Source organism: Taudactylus pleione, unplaced genomic scaffold (assembly GCF_031769625.1).
Source record: "Taudactylus pleione unplaced genomic scaffold, aTauple2 ptg000451l, whole genome shotgun sequence".
NCBI classification, from domain to species: Eukaryota; Metazoa; Chordata; class Amphibia; order Anura; family Myobatrachidae; genus Taudactylus; species Taudactylus pleione.
Genome location: NW_028284853.1, coordinates 103,566 through 124,628, shown reverse-complemented (window position 1 = coordinate 124,628; position 21,063 = coordinate 103,566). Strand labels below are relative to the sequence as shown.

Genomic DNA, 21,063 nt, shown 5'->3' with positions numbered 1-21,063 from the left:
CTTTGGTCTGGTCACCGGTTTTCCCGTCTCCTTCTGGTGAGAGTGTGGTTCTTGTGTGTATCCAGATCTTCTTTCTCTCTCTTCCTTCTCCTCCTCCAGCCTATGGCTTGGTAACTAACTGAGGTGCCTTGGCTCGGGGGCGGGGTATAGGAGGGGGACCCTAGTGCATCCTGGGAGGCTGAAAGCTTAACTCTATGGTGCCCGATGACTGACGTCACACCTATATCCCCAAGGTATCCTGTGGAACCCTATGGACTTCGTAGAAATAGAGATAACAAAGGTAAGTTCTTACCATATCTCATATTTTTGCAGGCTGTGTTTAAGAAATTATAGTTTGGAGCTGATTGGTTGATAACAAAGGTAAGTTCTTACCATATCTCATATTTTTGCAGGCTGTGTTTAAGAAATTATAGTTTGGAGCTGATTGGTTGGTGATATATATTTCACAATTTTATCTCACATCAAGCTTTAATACATATGCCCCATTATTATCAAGTGAGACTGGAAGGTGTTAAAGGGGGAGAGATACCCTACCAGGAACCCACTGTGAGATCATTCAGTTCTGATTAGCAAGAAAACATTGTTCTTCTAGCAGCCTCTAGCTATACAGGCAAATGATTCCAGCATACTACAAAGTGAATAAATGACATATTATACTAAAACCCTGTGTCTGAAAGTCACATGTAACACTAGACGGTAATATATAGAACATAACTTGTTTATTATATATACTGATATAAGAAATAGTATGTGCAGTGGGAGCTGAGTGTTCAGCACTAACATACATACAGTATCCTAGAATACCTTAGGACGGTATGCAGTCGGGATGCCGACGGTCTAAATGCCGAACGTCTGCATCCCGACGGTCTAATTCCGGCAAGGGTCTAATGACAGGCGTCGAAATCCCGACGTCTGTCATTTTACCTACGCCGGGAGCCCGACGCTCAGCATCCCAATCGAAGGTAAGCCGGGCGCTGGGCGCGGACAGCTGCGGGGGGAGGGTAAGGTTAGGGGCTCCCAGGGGGGACTTGGGGACAGCAGCGGGGGAAGGGTAAGGTTAGGGGCTCCCGGGGGGGACTTAGGGACAGCTGCGGGGGGAGAGTAAGGTTAGGGGCTCCTGGGGGGGATATAGGCATCCCGATCGCAGGTAAGCCGGGCCCGGGGCGCGGACAGTTGCGGGGGGAGGGTAAGGTTAGGGGCTCCCGGGGGGGGGGGGACTTAGGGTTAGGTGGCCCTGGGAAGGTTAGAGTTTGGCTAGGGGAAGGGGGTGTTAGGGTTAGGCACCCCCGGGGGGGAGGTTAGGGTTAGGTACCCCCCAGAAGACTTAGGTTTAGGCTGCGGGGAAGGGGGGGTTAGGTTTAGGCACTTAGAGGGGGGTTAGGGTTAGGCACATGGTGGGGAGGTTAGGCACCCCTAAGGGAGGGTTAGGGTTGGGGGGAGGGGTTAGGTTAGCGATACTTACCTAAATTAGAAGTCGGGATCTTCACCCCTGCCAGGCTTTCATTGTTGGGATTTGAACCGCCGGCCGCATCAAAGGACGTATAGTACGTTAGCTGATTATTGATGTACATGTATCAGAACACTCTGGATTGAAGCAGCAACTTTAAAAGATAGAAGGAATTGTTGTATATGTTTGCCTCAATGCAAAAGACACAAAATATATGACATACTGGATTAGCATTCAGTTCTGATCTCCATAGATGCATTGCAGGAACAATAGGTACACAGCTGTCACATTCATAACAGCAGCAGTGATCAGCAGATACCAGCAATGACGACGAGGGGATAGCAGGATAAACAAGTCCTCCTTATAACGCAGGCTCCCACAACAATAGTTACACAGCTGTCAGATTCATGTCAGTATTAGGATTGTTAGGGACCCACCTGATGAGGGTCACCGTGACGTGGTAGGTGGGCATACATCTTTGATCAAAGAGCTTTATTATTTAATCCTCATGTTAAATGTAGAGCTTATTATGATTATTTTATTATTAGTGTTATTAGTGCTTAGTGTGTTTTCTCTGTATGGCACTACAAGTCTCAGCATGGTAGCATCTCTATTATGTATTCAAATTAGGGTATGCAGTCCAGCCCCCTCCCCCGTTCCTTTTTTATTTGTGTATATACAGAACAGTAGATATGTACCAGCAGTGATGATGTGGTTATAGCAGGATAAACAAGTCCTACACAGCTGTCATTTTGATCCTTAGGGAGTGGAGAAGTTTCTGCCTATCATTTTACACAATGTACTTGATAAATGCTATCTTGAAGCTTGAAACTTCTCCACTATTCCACCATTTAGGACAGGATGCACTCTCCTTTATAATGCCGTTTTCGGGGGTTAGGCTGCACTTCCCATACTGTATGCACCAAGCTTTGGAATGCGAGGCTTTCTGCAGCTTTGGAACCAGTGGGGAATCGCATTCTTATCGCATTCTGACTTGTGAGGTATCCAACTAGATCCCTCCCAGTGCGCCCCGCGCCGTGCCTGATTCTGCGCATGCACATCAGGACTTCTGGGTCATAAACCCGGAAGTCCCTCTATCGCAAAGGGCAGCTCCTATCGGGAGAGCAGTCCATGGCGATTTTCTTCATGCCTACCGGCGTTATTTATGCCGGTATGCATTCGATGTGTGGTGGGAGGCATCGCATGCAAAATGTGAGCCTGGAGGCATCCCGCCCTTAGAAGGTTTGAAACATCTTCACCTGTGCTCAAGATGCAGAGTTGCCTGCAAGTAGGCTGTAACTGCCCCTGCAGTGCGTGCACAGGAATAAATATGCATATTCGCCCGTACGCCCCCGTCCCCTATATCTGTACACTTAGTTTAATAGTCATCATCAATGCGCAATTGCGTATGCTACTTGCAGAGCATACTTGCCTACCCTCCCGATTTGGTCGGGAGCCTCACGAAAATCGGGTGCTGCTCCCGACCTCCCGGGAAGGCAGGCAATCCTCCCAGCTGCCGCCCACCCCTCCTATCCCCCCGCAATAACCCCTGCAACCCCCGCAGTGGAGGGGGCTGTGACACGATTCGCTTCATTTTGGCCCCGCCCCCTGCTTCACAATGCCTATATTATCGGCATTGTGTAGCGGGGACGGAGCCAAACTGACAAGATCATGTGGACACGCCCCTATCACGCCCACAAGTTTCTGTCACTTGCCCGGCCACTCCCCCTTGTCCCGGGCACGCCCCCCCTATCCTGCCGAACTGGCTGCTCCCTCCCGGAAGGAGCAGCCAGAAAATTGGCAGGTATGTTGCAGAGCCGTAACTAGACTTTTTGGTGCCCTATGCCAGAGACAGCATTGGCGCCCCCCTCATTTTTCAAAGGTACATAATACATCCCAAAAAGGGGAATTGCCTCATGGGGAAGAACCAGGGAAGAGATAGGGGAGGCCAGGAGATGCTGGGGATGAAATAAGAGGAAGCTACAAGTGAGAATGATAATAAACAGAAATTTGACAGGCCCAAACAGCGCCCCCTGACCTGTGGTGCCCTGTGCGATGGCACCGGCCGCATTACCCTAGCTGCGGCCCTGGCTACTTGTGTATTTATGCTTCTGTCCAACTCTGCACAGCCCGAAAGTTCGTTTGACTCGCCCTCAGAGTTGTACGCAGTGGAGATATTTACCGGGTTGAGTGAATATCTAAGTCACACTGCGTATGAATCAAGGTACATTATCGTAGTCGCTCACAGCGACCATTTACTCGCAGTGTGATTGACAGACAGGGAGGATTTGGGAGTGGTAACAGGGAGTGGCGGCAAAGAACACAGGAGTGTTGCAGCCATTTTGGGACGTGTCACAGCAAACGCCTGCGATATGCAAGAAAAATTACTCCAGCGTCTCCTTTCCTGTGGCCACAGGACTGCTCAGAAGACACAGGTCAGCGAAATTTTAGGTATTGAAAGCTTTTTTAATAATACTTTTATATTCTTAATTATACTCCTGTGTATATCAAGAAATAGTATATAAAAAAAAATGACCACATCACATTTACCTATAAGGGGGTTACATACATGATAAAGAAAAAACAAGAAGTTTAATTGTTTTTTACATATTTATTGTGAGATACGAAGAAGTGTAGATGCTATCACTGTGAATTTTGTCTTAAATTACATAATAAAATAACAATAACATCAAACAATAATAGAAACAAAACCATAATTATTGAAAAAATCGTTAATATCTTGTTTTTTTGTCTTCAATTTTTGTAGTGTCGCTTTTCGCTTATAAGCTTTTTCTGTGGCGTCTGTGTATCATCCAGCAGTAGTCAGCCATCATGCTGATGTCTCAACGACCCTGGTATCTTCTTTCTACACCTTTAACATCTTGGTGGAACCGTTCACCCTGTTCTTCACTGTAGTGCAGTGTAATGTGTGTGTGTTATGTGTACTGTGTGTATGTGGTGGTAGGCAGGGGTTAAAATGAGCCGGCACAGGGCAAAACTGCGTTGCATCTCTTGTATTTGGTTCCACTTTCACCAGCTTACCTTGTAGTTGTAGTTTGTGTGTGTGTGCAATGTTCCTTTAGACAGTATGGGGTTTAGGCCCTTTTTAAATTTCATGTTCAGAAGCCAATAATCTATTATAAGTATCACATAAATTCGTTAAAAAAGCTTTTTCATCACAGACCTGTGTAATTGAAGGAGCTGCGTCTTTGTACTTGCAAAGCCGCAAGTGGGCATCTCTATACATTCCACTGCGTCTGCGAAATTTGCATATTTTCCTACAGCAGCTTCGCACACAGACTCAGCAGCGGCGGTATTAGCGTAGATCTCTGAATAAGGCCCAAGAACGCACCATTACAGCCAAGTTACGCCACTTTAGGTGCATGAGCAGTGCAAAAACACACAAGGTGCACCCCGTACACGTAAGTACGTTTTACTCTACATCAGATTTGAATTTAGAATAGCCACTATCTTTCTAAGGGGTCTATTCACTTTGGAAAAAGAGATAAAGTACCAATCAATCAGCTCCTAACTGTCACTTTACAGGCTGTTGGGCCCAGGGGCGCCGAGAGGGGGGGGGAGCAGGTACAAATTACCTGGGCCCTCTTATTTTGATATTCTGATATTACTGTATATCTCTCAAGTCTCAAGGACTTGATTATTCCTGACCACTTGGTGACATATACATATATATATATATATATATATGTGTGATACCCCCATAGTTATGGGGTTAACCCTTAGTATATCAGGGAGACACTTGGGTGTTCTTTAGCCCCTGTCATTTTTTATTTTTTATATATATATATATATATATATATATATATATATACACAAGATCATACAGCACCATTGGCCCCATAGGATAATACAGTGAACTTTTGCTGACCTTTCTCCCTCGGAACTTACTGAGCATGTGCAGACAGGGAGGTAGAAAGTGCCCCTTGGTCAGCGACCCATTTTTGAAGGGAGAATCCTGCCCCATTGATTGGTAGCCTGGGTGTCCAGGCAGAGATCCCTGTAGGCGGCCTGTTGCTGGGTCCCCTCTGTCCACTCATAGATGCCGGACCGACAGGGAGGAGAGTGAGGGAGAGCTTATAAAATACCTTCCTCAGGGCTGTCAGTGCTGAAGGTGCCCACACACATACCGATCTGCACATGATCCCACGATGTGTGCGATTTCTCCTGAACTCTCCCCCGGCAGCTCCCCGGCCGCTCCTACACACAATTTGGAGTTAAAAGCATCCAATCTGACTTAAGATCTATCGTGCATCTTAACTTTTTTTTTATCTCCCAGTGCATTGTGTCCCAGATTGTCAGATCTGCCCTACTGCACAGCAGATCTGACGATGCAATGTGCAACCAGCGGGGACACGCATCACATAGTGATCGTGCGTGGGGACATAGGATGCTATAACTTTTATGTTTGCCCTGGATTACAATTACCAGACTTCACATTAACCCGGAAGGCTACCTATCCAATCTGCCAGGAGAGGTGCTCTGATGCTGGATGTGAGTCCCTGGAGGAAGCTTGCCTGGGGATTTGCATAGAGCACCCTGCTTTGGAAGAATCCCCCTCTGAATAAAGGACTGCCTCCCTAAGTGCCTGTTATCAGGAGGCACCGCATATGGAAGTCTGCGCATGCTGGGAGAGAAGAGGAGCTGCCTGGGAAGGAGGTCTCATCGCTCCATCGTCACAGATGAAGCCCCAGCTGAGGAAAAGGTCCCACCAGTGACAAAAACCCTGCTGGCACCCGCACAGGCAGAAGAAAAGACAGCCCCAGAGGAAGAGTGCTTCAGGACCCCTCCTGCTGCTGTGTGTGTTTGCTGGACAGAGCCCCTGTAGAAAGGGATTTGCACCTGTTGGTCCTTGTAAAATACCTGCCGGAGGTCTGCAGCTGGGAGCTCCGGTGCGGTGCCTAGCATCCCGGAGTTTCCCTGGACATCGTGGGAGGCTGAATAGCCACTGCCAGGGGTGAGATCCTACCAGAACCTCCCTATACTCTGTCCCTCCACAGCTCCTATCTTCCCTCCATTAAGGCCCTGCCCCTCTGTACACTTGTCCTATCTGGGTCCCCTGGGTCTATTGCATTATCCTTTACCTTGTGGCTAACCATGATTAGGCTGGGAGACTAGGTTTTGTGTAAAAGCTGGGGTTAGTCTCCGACACAACTGGGTGTAGAACGGGGTCATAGTGTCTTAAATTAGGCAAAGTGTGTGTGTAATGTTGAAATAGGGGGGAAGTAAAAGATAGGTCACCCCCTCTTTTCCCCAAGAATTGTATTGGTGGTCATTTTCTTTCCTGTGAACCTCTGGCTCATGTCCAGGAGGGGACGTGATCTATGGGTGTTGGCTCATGTCCAATGCCACCGTAGGTTGTCCTAATGTTTATTTTTAAACTAAATGCAATGCTATTGATGTGTATTTGCCTTTGTTTAGTGTTGACCATTTGTGTCAATTAAGTGGTTGATAGTGGTCCTCTGTGGCCCTTTATCTGTTATAGCACTCTGTAAAGCTATTCACTGCTCGCTGTGTTATTATTGTCAATGCTGATTAATATTTTGCTTGCATAAAATGTTTGAATATTTACTGGCATTGGGGTTAATATAAATTGTCTCTTATACACTGCTTGGCCCGGTATCCATTTCAAAGTCCATTCATGCTGATGTAATTTATATTACTTGTGCTGTCATCTCAAAGCAAAAGGTGCATGTTTACTGTGAATCTGTTACCTTGTCAATTTGTGTGGTGTAATGTACATTACTTGTTTTATTTAGCCCTGTGTAACCCCGGCTGGCAATTCTGGTGATAGTAATTTGTGGCACAGGCAATTAGGAAGACTGTTGTCCCTATTTTCTCAAGGCTCAAGGACTGTGTTACATTTTGTTGTTATAGCCGGTGCACTACAAGAACCTATCCAACCTGCATGTGCATAACCCTGCTTGGAGCTAATTATTTTGCATAGACTATTTGTTGTTACAGCCGGTGCACTACAAAAACCTATCCAACCTGCATGTGCATAACCCTGCTTGGAGCTAATTATTTAGCATAAACTATTTGCTGTCATAGCCGGTGCACTACAAGAACCTATCCAACCTGCATGTGCATAACCCTGCTTGCAGCTAATTATTTTGCATAGACTATTTGTTGTTACAGCTGGTGCACTACAAGAACCTATCCAACCTGCATGTGCATAACCCTGCTTGGAGCTAATTATTTGGCATAGACTATTTGTTGTTATAGCCGATGCACTACTAGAACCTATCCAACCTGCATGTGCATAACCCTGCTTGGAGCTAATTATTTTGCATAGACTATTTGTTGTTACAGCCGGTGCACTACAAGAACATATCCAACCTGCATGTGCATAACCCTGCTTGGAGCTAATTATTTTGCATAAACTATTTGCTGTCATAGCCAGTGCGCTACAAGAACCTATCCAACCTGCATGTGCATAACCCTGCTTGGAGCTAATTATTTTGCATAGACTATTTGTTGGTACAGCTGGTGCACTAAATACCTATCCAACCTGCATGTGCATAACCCTGCTTGCAGCTAACTATTTTGCATAGACTATTTGTTGTTACAGCCGATGCACTACAAGAACCTATCCAACCTGCATGTGCATAACCCTGCTTGGAGCTAATTATTTGGCATAGACTATTTGTTATAACCGGTGCACTACAAGAACCTATCTAACCTGCATGTGCATAACCCTGCATGGAGCTAAATATTTTGCATAGACTATTTGTTGTTACAGCCGGTGCACTACAAGAACCTATCCAACCTGCATGTGCATAACCCTGCTTGGAGCTAATTATTTTGCATAAACTATTTGCTGTCATAGCCGGTGCACTACAAGAACCTATCCAACCTGCATGTGCTTAACCCTGCTTGCAGCTAATTATTTTGCATAGACTATTTGTTGTTACAGCTGGTGCACTACAAGAACCTATCCAACCTGCATGTGCATAACCTTGCTTGGAGCTAATTATTTTGCATAGACTATTTGTTGTTATAGCCGGTGCACTACAAGACCCTATCCAACCTGCATGTGCACAACCCTGCTTGGAGCTAATTATTTTGCATAAACTATTTGTTGTTACAGCAGGGCACTACTGATATAAGCCTAACCTGCATGAGTTTTTCCCACGTTTTTCTCAGCAAAAAGGGAGCATTAACACAGACTGTATTTCACAGCTATAGACTGCCGGAGCACCATTGATTCAAGCTAGACCAGCAGGTTTCATATTTAGGTCTCTCATTTGTTTTGTTTGGTAAAGTAAAGTTCTGCAGGAATTGTGGTTCTTGTTGGTTTCACATGCTTGCCAGCTGGGGTCACCGGTAGATGACGGGGAGGTAATAAATAAATACCGTGTCATTGAAAAGTGTAATTAATTTCATTCCATCTGTAAATGGTAAATATCTCCTGTCATTTGTTGTTAATTATTAACAAATAATAAAATTGTGTTGCACCTTCCCTCCTGACTGGTCATTGTGTCTGCAAAAGGGGAATTCAGGCTTGCCTCTCTATCACGGTGTGTCCTATCTGAACACGGGGAAATCGGCCACCGAAGCAATCCGAACACACCTGAACCTGGTGCTAGTGGTGCAGCAATGTACAAACCAGTCAGTACATCACATATATATATATATATGTGATGTCGACCACCGGCTTCCCGACTGCTGAATCCCGGCAAGGGTTAATTGACAGGCATCGAAATCTCGACGCCTGTCATTTTACCTACGCCTGGTGACCAACGCCCGGCATCCCGATCGAAGGGATGCCGGGCGCGGACAGCGGCGGGGGGGAGAGGGTTAGGTTTAGGGTTCCCGGGGTCAGGCTAGGGGAAGGGGGTGTTGGGGTTAGGCACCACCGTGGGGAGGTTTAGGTGGCAGGGAAGGAGGGGTTAGGTTTAGGCACTTAGAGGGGGGATTAGAGTTAGGCTCTTGGGGGGGGAGGTTAGGGTTAGGCACCTCTAAGGAAGGGGTTATGGTTAGGGAGTAGAATAGGTTAGTTTTCGGGATTTCCACCATGTGGCCGGCGGTAAATCATACTGATTCCACATATATATATATATATATATATATATATATATATATATATGTCACCAAGTGGTCAAGAATAATCAAGTCCTTGAGACTTGAGAGATATATAGTAATATCAGAACATCAGAATATATATATCCACACACAAGTATATACTGTATATTATTGTACAACATTGAAACCACATTTGACTGGTATAGGAAGTATATATAGTTATATACTGGCTATAGTTTCAGTTTAATATAGAGTATACAGTGTAGTTGATTTAAGTCACCAAAAACACAGACAATAAGAAGAGGGAAACAGATATAACATTGTTGGTAGATACCAAAGGATTGTATTCATTTACATTAGAAGTGTCAATCATTGTTCTGGCGATTCTCCGATCTATAATTATTTATGGTCATGTTTATTTGTATATATTTGAAATACCTTCTATGAACTATCAATCATTGTTCTGGTGATTTTCCGATCTATAATTATATATGGTCATATTTATTTATGTATATTTGAAATACCTTCTATGAACAGATTGACCTTTACCTTTCAATATTCGCCATCGTCCAGTATATTTTGCTTTACGAGAATAAATCTCTCATAAGTTTCCCTTAAGGCATATATCTGTCAACAGTTACAGATAACATATATGTCGCATGACATTTTTATATAATATATGTTGTACGTCAACCCTACATTTTAGAAATATAACCAATAAAAGTAAAATTTTAAATTATCCTTTTATTTTTCAATTATATCTTTTTGAGTGCCTCCAAGAAAGAGTCTTCTTTTTCTCCTTTTTCTAGATATCAAAGGATCCAGAGATTTTAGTCACATTTTTCTTTCTCTACTTTTTCGCAGATTTTCTTTATTTTAAAATTATGTCGCTGAATTTTTAATCCTCAGATCTTGCAGAAATAAAGTACAAAAATGTTTTACGTGAAAATAATGAAGTTTATCCATTTTAAATACATAATTCAAGAGTGCACAAACACACTATACATGTAGTTAATTTTCTACTTTCTGTTGTCATGACATATAATAAGGTAATAACTATGGGCGAGAGCACCCCCTATGACAATAATTATTAGTGGCTGACATTTCCTTTTGAATAATAGGTTGAAGACATAGGGCCTGATTCAGAGCTGCTCGTAAGCGGCCGCTCGCTCGCTCTGAGCGATGGTCGCACATCTGCACATGCGTATGGGTCGTAATGCGCATGCGCCAACCAGTCATTGCGGTCGGAAATCGTGCGCTCGCAAAACAGCGAGGGCCTGCTAATTTGAGTGACAGAATGAGGCGTTTGTGGGTGGTAACAGGGGAAGGTGTTTGAAAACGGGGAGTGGAGATCCGAACGCAGGCGTGCAAAACGGTCAAAACGGGCATTTAATGGGAGTGCATAATTAACAAAGCAGCGTCATCGACCACATCACTTGGTTGTCTTTTAGCCTGAATTGCTTGCAGTGATTGCGGGAAGTAAAACCTACCACAAGCACTGCGAGCAGTTCAGACGCCTTTCGATGTACTCGATTAATCTAATAAATAGCGGAGATGATGTATGATGCGAACGGCCAGGGGGCGTCTTTACAAAATAGCGAGTGCATGTTTCGTTCGCTCGCTCAGACATAGAGGCGTCAACAGACCGCAATGAGTGAGCGCTCAATTTAAATAGCCGGCCCCTTTTTCTGAACGACCGTTCGCAAATAGCGTCCGGCTCTGAATCAGGCCCATAATTCACAAGTATAAGTAAACCATTTAGGGGCTTATTTATAAAACTGGAACAAACACGAAGGCATGAGGCATATTTTTGGCTCAAATGCACCTAGATTTGCACTGTGCACATCGTACAAAGGTACATGATCTCAATTTTAATTATTTACGCCACCCTTGCAGATAGTTTGCAACATAGCCACAGCAGAAATTTCACAGTCCTGTTTCCCAATGCTTTTCCCAAATATCATAATTTCCTTATTGACCTAAAATACTCATTTACAGTATATCTTAAATAAGTCAGTAGAGTGGGGCGGTAAAATGCCTTCTCTCCCGTAATGTACGGGTGACTCATAAATTCCGGTGGGTAATCCCAGACTCACGAGAGAGGAAACCACCATCCCTGATCCTGCCCACTTCCCTACTCCAGGTACTGGGGGCTTGATGACGCGTTTCGCTGTGAGTCAGTCTATCAAGCTCCAGCCAGTGCTGCATGGTAGAGGTGGGCTTCACTGGTACAAGACCCATTCTCAAACCAACTACAGTTGCCACTTCATGACGAGTTGATAATCGGGTTATCTCCATTTCATGAGTCACATTTTCACTTTAAAATGTCACATTTTTGGATATATCTTAAAGGAATTGGGCGTGCCTTGTCAGTTAGGTTGTAAGTTGGGTGGAGTAGGGAAGTAAGGTCTGTGGTCACCATTACATTATTACTGCTACAACGGAAATATATAGCCTTATAATTTGTTTGTTAGCTTATTTTAAACTTCAGTGGGAAGTTGTGATTTATTTTGTACTTTTATTGGAGCTTTTAGTTTTTTACATAATTTTTTTAAAGATATGAATTGAGTATTCTCTATCCCTATTGTAATCATATCCTATAGTACTATGTATTGAATTACTCAGTTCTAGTTAACTAATACTCAGAATTTTAATTTTAGAATAACTATTCACAGAATGCTTAAACCCAGAAGGAAGGCAGGAAAAAAAACTCTATGTACAGTATACATATATTTAGTCTACGTATCTCGTAATGGGTCCAGTTCATCAGCACTAAAATACATGCCAGGATGTAGCTTGACAGTGTTAGTAGCAAATGTGAAAGCCGCGTTACCTTATTTGTGCACAATATAAACATGTCATTCGGTGTCATATACACAACAAAAAAGAAAAGTGAGAAAAGTGTTTTTGATAGTATTACAAACAATTGCAAAAGCAGCATTTATGATATAAAATATAATTAAATTTATATACAAATGAAGGGAAAAGATGGGCGATGAAGAGGCATGGTGACGTGATTGCATCATTGTGGCCCCGCGATGCAATGCTGAGATTACCAACAATGTAAAGCGCGGGGGGCGTGGCTACAATGATGCGATTTAGCACGAATCGTGTCATAGGCCGTCCGGATCGCCCGCTTTACACAGGAAGCAGTCGGGAGCAGCACCCAAAATCCTGTACCAGGATAATAGGCACGCATGTGGCAGAGCATCCTAAAGACACTCCAAAGGCTCTGCAAGTGCAGTAAGATACTGATACTACGTTTGAGCACCCTAGACCTGTGCACTAAGTTGCAGCACCGCTCGTCTACCCTTAGGGGTCTATTTACTAAGCAGTGTTAGGAGTGAAAAGTGATAAGGTGCCAGCCAATCAGCTCCCAACTGTCATCTCACAGGCTGTGTTTGAAAAATGACAGTTGGGAGCTGATTGGCTGGCACCTTATCACTTTTCACTCTCTCTCCTAACACTGCTTAGTAAATAGACCCCTTAGTTACGGCCCTGAATACACAATCAGCCAATCGGAGGCAGCTAGATTGTGCTGTTGATCATCATAACTACTGTGTATTGTTTTTGCACCAGTTCTTCAACACCCTCCTGACAGGTGTATACGAATCTGTGCCCAGGTCACTGTGATGAGAACAATTCCTTACTCTTCTAGCCCTATGCTTTTTCGGCCCTGCCCACTGACATTTTAGGCAGAACCAACAATATTTGCACACATTTAGTCATTTGTTGTTGTAATATTGAAATGTATATGTTACACAAAAACAACTGACGTCCGTTCACCTCTACATGAGCCCCAAAGCGCCTAGTGAACCTATAACCTTGTATTGGCTCATCCGACTTAAATTATTTAATTCAGTAAATACACCCTTGAGATAAAGGTTTGCAGGACTGAACAATATGCAGTGTAATATATTGCTTTGTGTACAGTAAGTAATCAGAGACAGCGTCATTTCATGTCACTTCTCTTTATTCAGGTAGTTTAAACCCATGACATAACCATGGTGGACTAATGACTAAACGGACAGGCCAGCCCGGGACCCCGCTATGGAACATTCCAATCTGTATGTCTCACCTGAGAATAGAAGGGTAAGGCTCACGCATGAGGTTTCACATCACAAGGATGAAGTCTGGAGGCACACCCTCCTATACTACCTAAATACACAATTCCTGCATTATCCATTATCTGCTCTGAGGCTGGTCTCTGCAAGACACTGCTAGGTATGGTATGTCATGCAACAGATCCGTAGTACAATTGTGATTGTAATGCATTGCCGTAATTTAGAACAATTATTATCTAAATTGGAATATAAATACAATAATGTGTTATTTTTATTTATTTTTGTGCCTGTGTAACTCGACATTTGTCAGCTGCTCATTGTTTCAGGGACAACTACCAAGTTTTAAAGATTTATCCCTAATGTTCCTATTTTTCTTTATTGACTATTCTCACTACATAATGCCTAGAATTATGTCAGTAGGATGTGAATCTCATTCTCTAACCTTATTATCTGGTTTGTACAACTTAATACTTTATTGAAACTGAACATGCAAAATGGTACGATATAACCAATCACAGTCTGTTGTAGCTTTTATTATCAGGGCAATACTTAGAGCGTTACTGTACTTAGGGCCTCATTGATCAACGAGCGATATTCTTGTTATCACTTGTTACTAATCTTAAATGGTGCTCCAGCCAGTCAGCTACTTACTGTCATTTGTCAAACACATGACAGTTAGGAGCTAATTGGTTGGAGCACCATATAAAATTAGTAACGAGTGATAACAAGAATATTGCTCATTGATAAACGAGGCCCTTAATGGTGTTATTTTGTTTCAGTAAAAGCATGTTTTTATTTTTTGTAACTCAATATTGTCCCCAGAAGCCTCTCTATAGGGCGTAATGTCTTTATACTACAAGGTAGAGTGCACTTGTTGAGTTTTCCCAGTTTGGTTTATTTGTTGAATTGTCTTTTTAGCTTTAATGTGTATATTAATGTGCTAAGTCCAGTCATTATAACACCAAATGCTGTTCTCCGAATTATTGATGTTTGCAAGTTCGAGTTTTAAATTCCCATTAAATGTACCCTTGGGGAATATTTATTAAAGGTCGATTTTAATCGATTTTGATCTAAATTCGATGTTGCGTTTCTGGGGATAAATCACACATTTACTAACACTTAGACAATTTTTTATTTATTTTTATTTTTTTAAAGTGTTAGTAAATGTGTGATTTAGCCCCAGAAACGCAACATTGGTGTTGAGCGATTTGGATCGATTTGAATTCGATTAAAATGGGCCTTTTAGGAAATATACCCCTAGGCCTCAAATGAAGCCCACTGGAACTAATAGACCCAGCCTGAGCGTAAAAAGAAGCGTCAGAGGTCGCCTACTTCTGCAGGAAATAATTTCACTTCGAGCCCTCTGATGTGATCACATGAATCACCGGGGTGGTAAAGGATAACAGGACAGTTATTGACAGGCAGATGTGAATGTCAGGTAGGTATGAATGTCATGCCCTGATTCCATTACATAGATGGCACATGACAGAATGTCACAGAGTAAGACGTTTGTTATCTTAGGGCAAATAGCAGGGACACTCCGTGAGCTGTCCAAAATACACAGAAGCTCTCGAGGAAGGCGACCCGCCTCTCTGATTTCATAAAGGACTTGAGAATGGCATTATGTACTTTTCAGTTGTGTATGTTATTTAAATACTATCTGATCTAGCACTGTTTTGGTATGCAAAATATATAATAATGACTGGAATCTTCCAAGAACGCCTTGTCCCAAAATCAAAGGGGACTACTGCTGAGTCGAACGTAAGACTGAATGCATAGCTTATCTGGCGTGTTTTCACACTGTTCATTCCCCCCCACCCCCCCCACTGTTCACCTCCCCCCCACTGTTCATCCCCCCCTACACCCCCACTGTTTATCCCCCCCACTGTTCATCCCCCCCTCGTACGCATGTAGATTGCATCTGCACGCTTCCTGTCCAATGCTGTGTCAGGATCAATATGAGCTAACCAGTTAATTGCCTAGTCCACGTTTGCTAAATGTTTTATTGAGCATTATTAACTATTAATTATTGGGAGAAATGTAACATGAATGTTGTTATTTAGGCAGCAGAAAAGAATAAAAAACAGTGTTTTCTAAATCAACCCAAAATCAGTTGGGGAACATTAAATTAAATAAGTAGTTAATTTCTTTTTAAAAAGTACAGTATAAATTGACATGGGCAGCTAATAGTTGCGTTTGCTGAAACTACAGTACAGTACTCTTATCTGTGTGTATTATATGCACAGTGTGCAATGAATATATAAGACAAAGCTGGTTGTTGTGGTCACACAGATATATGTTTCATTATGGGAATATTGGGGATTACTAATCAGTAGGGATGGCCATCAATCATTGATGATTCATAATCATTGATTGGTTTATGGCCGATGTCAAATGTTTTTCCCATTGATGGGGGAGAACTAGATGGTGTCCCTCCATCGATGGAAAAGCATAACCGAGTAGTTTTTTTTCTCAAGGTGCCGAGACACAGAGCATAGCTCCGCCCCCCGACACCTGTAAAGCCATGCTCCCCGGTCCTGGGCCAGTCAGTCAAAGAACAGGGAGGACCATCGGTTGGTGAAACCACTGATGGTCATCCATTGCATAGTTGGAAACCATCAATGGCCACTTGTTATTTTGCCATTGATGGTAACAATCGATGGTAACCATACCGATGGCCATCCATACTAACCAGGCATGACTAACTTGTAAAATATGGCTTTAGAAAGGAGATCTGTTTTCTATCTAAAGGGTCCATACATCCAAAGTCCCGATTCCCTGTTCTGCCGTTCCAACCCGATCCGTGAGCTAATCCGCGGATCGGCAGCCATTGATAATTGGTGATCTATCAACGGATTGGAGAAATTTAACATGTAAAAAATCCCAGACTCGCTGATTCAAACCATTTTCAGGTCGGGATCGTGGAATCGAGATTTTTCAATTTGTTGAATATTCCCGATTACTCGACCCCCCTGTTGGCAGAACGGGGAATTGCCGCTATAGCAGCAACATGTGTGGGCCCCATTACATGGGCTCCCTTAATTTTTAAATTAAAAAATTAAAAAAAAAGGGAAAATAAAAACAGGATAACCATGTCCCCTGAAATGTATCAAGGACAAAAATTCTACCCAGTACTTTAACTTGCCGCAAATAAGGTATAAATAACCAATCCTAACCTATACTGCTTATTAAGATACATTAAATATATGAATAAATAGTAAGTAATCTTTGAGGAACATATCTTATAACAAAAAAACACAAAAGGCAGTACTGTAACATATGTGATTGCTAACCAAACACCATCCTGTATCTCAATGTTCTTTCACACAGGCAGCTGATATTGGAGTCAGTATGAAACCATCTCCGAAACAGGCCGCGATGCTTCTCATCATAGGTATCTATACTAATTTTATATACTATGAGGGGTGTCATCCTAAGTCTTTCTAAATTAAGGTATAAATACATTTTAAAAACAATTATACTAATAACGATCATCTAAGCATTACGGCAACTGGTGGAGTGTTTTTGAGTTTTTGGTATGTAGAAGTCATGCAAGAAGTCAGGGGTGCCATCAGAGATTGTAAGACCAGGAACTGACAAATTAGGTAGGAGCCCTTCCTCTCCCCACCTGCCTCTTCCTCTGCTACCTTTTCCCTATAAAAAAAATTTGCCCAAAACTTATAAAGGCTGCCCAGGTCTTTTTCCAACTTCCCTTTTCCCTGGTTTATTAAGTCTCATGACTCATCACTTACTTACCTTATCTCCTTGAAGAAGGCTCCTTTCTTCTGGCTTCTTCTTCTTTTCCTCCTGGTCTGGCAAACGCTGCTCCCCGCAGTTCCTCGGACCTCTCCCTTCCCTTTACTGAACTAGGTGGCAGGTGGGGGCGGGCCTCAGTGCTGCATACAGGTTGTAGCTGCCCGAGCGAGCCCTGCTCCTTTTACTTAATGAGGACTGGGTAGTGTGGGCCGGGACAGCGGGGGCAGGCAGTAGCAGCAGGCTCCCCCTGTCACTCAAGGGGGTAGTGTGGGATGTGCAGCGGCGGTAGGAGCAGGCGGCCCCTCCCCTGTTCTGCCAATGTCCAGCCCCGGGACTCCAGTCCCGGCAGTACCTTCTTGATGGTGGCCCTGCTACAGGTGCTGTGATAAGAGAGGTTGCTCATCCTGTCTGATAAAGGGGCTGGCTGACAATAGAATCCAACATTATCTTATTTTAGGACTAGTATGAGATTGCAGTCTGAGGATGTGACACTAGTGTTATCAGGTTCTAGTAAATTGAGAGGTCAAAGCTGGTTCAGGCCACTAAAGGTTGTTTACGAAGCCGAAAGTGGTTAAGGTTCTGTATAAAATCCTCTTGGGTAACCTCACAAGCCTCAATCTGAGGTCAGTCAGCTGGTGCTCCAAGACTTTGGCCAAAGTGGGTGGATTTAATGAGCAATATGGCAGTGTTTGTGAATGAGCAGAAGTTTTTATGGAGGGAGCAGAGCATTGAGGCAGCAGGATATGAAGAGAAGAGGATATCGGGTAGCAGGACAGGGAAGGAGCAGGGAACGAAGGGAGGAGACCGTGGGGGAGCAGGGAATGAAGGGAACAAGTCATGGGGGGAACAGGTCATGGACGAATCAGGGCATTGATGGAGAAGGGGATGGATGTAGCAAGGAATGGAGGGAGCAGGTCATGGAGGATGCAGGACATAGAAGATGCTGAACATGGAGTGAGCAGGACAAGGAGGGAGCCGGGCATAGAGGTAGTAGTGCATGTAGAGCGCAGGGCATGGAATGAAGGAAGCAGGTCATAAAGGAATCAGGACATTCATGGAGAAGGGGGCGAATAAGGTTGTTGACAGGAGGGGATGTAGAGTGCAGGGCATGGAGGGAGCAAGTAATGGTGGGATCAGGACATGGTGGAAGCAGGATATGGAGAGAGCAGGATATGGAGGGAGCAGCACATGGAGAGGCAGAACATGGAGGGGGCAGTGCATGGGGGGGAGCAGGGAATGGAGGAGGCAGTGCATGGGGGGAGCAGGGAATGGAGGAGGCAGTGCATGGGGGAGCAGGGAATGGAGGAGGCAGTGCACGCTCAGGCTAAGGGGCTTGTGCAGAGTGAAAGCACGCACTATCAATCAGCAAAACTGACCTGCATTTAACTATGTATCAACCCTGAGTTTTCTTCGAAACCTTTTCTCATAAACTTTTACAGCCTGTTTACTCACCAATCCTCTGTAAATGGCACCTGCAAAGCAAATACAAAATAAGTTAAATGGATTCTTGTGTTACAGTGACAAGCGCTACTCAGACAATACATTGCACTGGCAAACACGAACACAAGACAAGTGCACGGAAGTTGTACCACTACTGTGTGCATGAATCTCGGAGCAAATAACTACAGTATTGTAAATAAATAGATGAAACTCAGGGGGAGATGTATCAAAACTGGAGAGAGATAAAGTTCCAACCAATCAGCTTCTCTAACTGTAATTTTTCTAGCACAGCCTGTAAAATGACAGTTAGGGAACTGATTGGTTAGTAGTTTATTTCTCTCCAAGCCTTGATACATCTCCCCAACAAACTTTATTTTATCCAATTCTAACATTGCACAAAGGAATATTGCTTTGCTGGAGGCAATTGTGACTTATAAATGACATTATCTAATTCACTCTTTTCAGGGCTCCTCGTGACCTTGTCATCTGCTGTACACACAGTAAGAATCAGAACTTAATCTTTGTGTGATGCTACTGAGAATGCATTGTGCCACTCCTCTGAGAAACTATTATTTCCATTTCATTTCATTTCATTTCCATGATATTGTATATTCAGATAACCTGTATGCACGCTTCACATGAGGAAAACTAAAATCAGGCTGTGCTGGGATTTTCCAGAAATGACAGAGATCAGGAAGGTTGTGCTCCCAGGCAAATTGGACGTCTTTAAATAAACATAATGATGTCGATATCAAACACACACAGTAATTGTACAGTACACATGCCAACCGTAAAGTGGCAAATGTGCCTATTTAACCAACTGGCACATCATGTATATACAGTATAGTGGCACTCTCCATTTATATTTTTCGGTAGTGATCAGATCCCTATTTAATTCAAGCTTTTTCTATGTCAAAATTTAAACATTTATATTCAACATTACCTTTGGTACCTCCTGTCGGAATCAGTATGTTATACCGCCGGACCTAAGCCCGGCGGATGAAATACTGACGCCAGAAGGCCGGCAGATGGAGATCCCGATAGGGTAAGTATTAACCTTATCCCTACCCCTCTCCCCCCCCTAACCCTAACCCTTCGTTAGTGGTGCCTAACCATAACTTCCCCCCAAGGGTTCCAAAACTTAACCCCCCTGTCCCCGCACCCTAGATCTAACTCTGCCGGGGGGAACCCTAACATCCCCCCGGGGGTGCCTGGCGCTAGCCCCCCTTCCCCTAGCCTAACACTAACCCTCCCGGGGGGGGGGGTGCCTAACCCTACATCTCCCCCGGGAGTCCCTAACCTAACCTCCCCGCGCGCACGCGGCTAACAGCTCCAGACGCCAGGCTTACCTACGTTCGGTATGCCGGCGTCGGGATTTCGGCATGAGGCTAATGATAAGTGTCGGTATTTAGACGCCTATCATTAGTCCCATGCCATCACCGTCGGGAAGCTGGCGTTCGGCATTTCAACTACATCCCCTCCTGTCAACCACCTTATTCTCTCAGACATGTTTCACACACTGCTGTCTAAGGCCTTATAGTGTAATTATGTGTTTTCACTTTTTATGGGACTTGGAACTATCTATTCCTCCTTCAAGCATTAATTGAAGTAATACTTGAACTCAGGGCCTGATTCAGAGCCAGACGCTCTGACCAGAGCGCTCGCTCTGAATCAGGGCCCTCCTACCTCAACTTGGAGCGGCCTCTTGGACGCTCGCATAGCTGTGGGTTACCACCCACAGCTATAGCGAGCGTCCATGATGATGGTCGCGATGGTCAAGACCATCGCGACCATCGGGCTTGCAACGAGACCCTGCGGTAGGGTCTCGCTGCCACAAGCCCTGGAGTGATTTTGGCTCTATCAGAGCCAAAATCACTCCCACTGACATCACTAGTGATGTCAGTGGGGCCGGACCCAGACAGTAGGCGTTCCCATGGGAATGCCTCCGTCTGGCAGCCATGCCTCCCGCATGCCCAACAAAGGGGGCGTGCTGTCACTCACCATCGACAGAGAGCATACTACATTATAAAATTTATGTAGGGTTCTTCATAAATTTTAGTTGTCCATATCACACAAGCAATTGCAATTCTGTTTATTAAAACACAATATAATAAATACTTTACAAAATACTCATTAAATACATCAGAAATTAAGCTAATCTAATAGAAGGACTAAAGAGATGCTGTTAGCTTGCATCAATATTTTAGTAAAAGACATACTAATGATAATTGCGGTCAATTAATCTTTGAAACCCATTTAATATTAATTTTATTTGTATAAATAAGTAGAGACATATTTCTGCCTCATCTGCAG

The 21,063-nt window shown here is 43.8% G+C and overlaps 1 protein-coding gene across 1 annotated transcript in view; it reads left to right on the top strand.

Annotated features, from left to right (window-relative positions):
- Nucleotides 1-13,649: 13,649 nt before the first annotated feature.
- LOC148505495 (uncharacterized) overlaps nt 13,650-21,063 on the top strand; it is a 69,606-nt gene continuing 62,192 nt past the window's right edge. Inside the window, exons 1-3 of the mRNA XM_088448114.1 lie at nt 13,650-13,714; nt 16,885-16,948; nt 19,216-19,250. Of these exons, the coding sequence (XP_088304240.1) occupies nt 16,906-16,948; nt 19,216-19,250 (78 nt within the window). The 5' untranslated portion in view covers nt 13,650-13,714; nt 16,885-16,905. The remainder of the gene's footprint in view (nt 13,715-16,884; nt 16,949-19,215; nt 19,251-21,063) is intronic.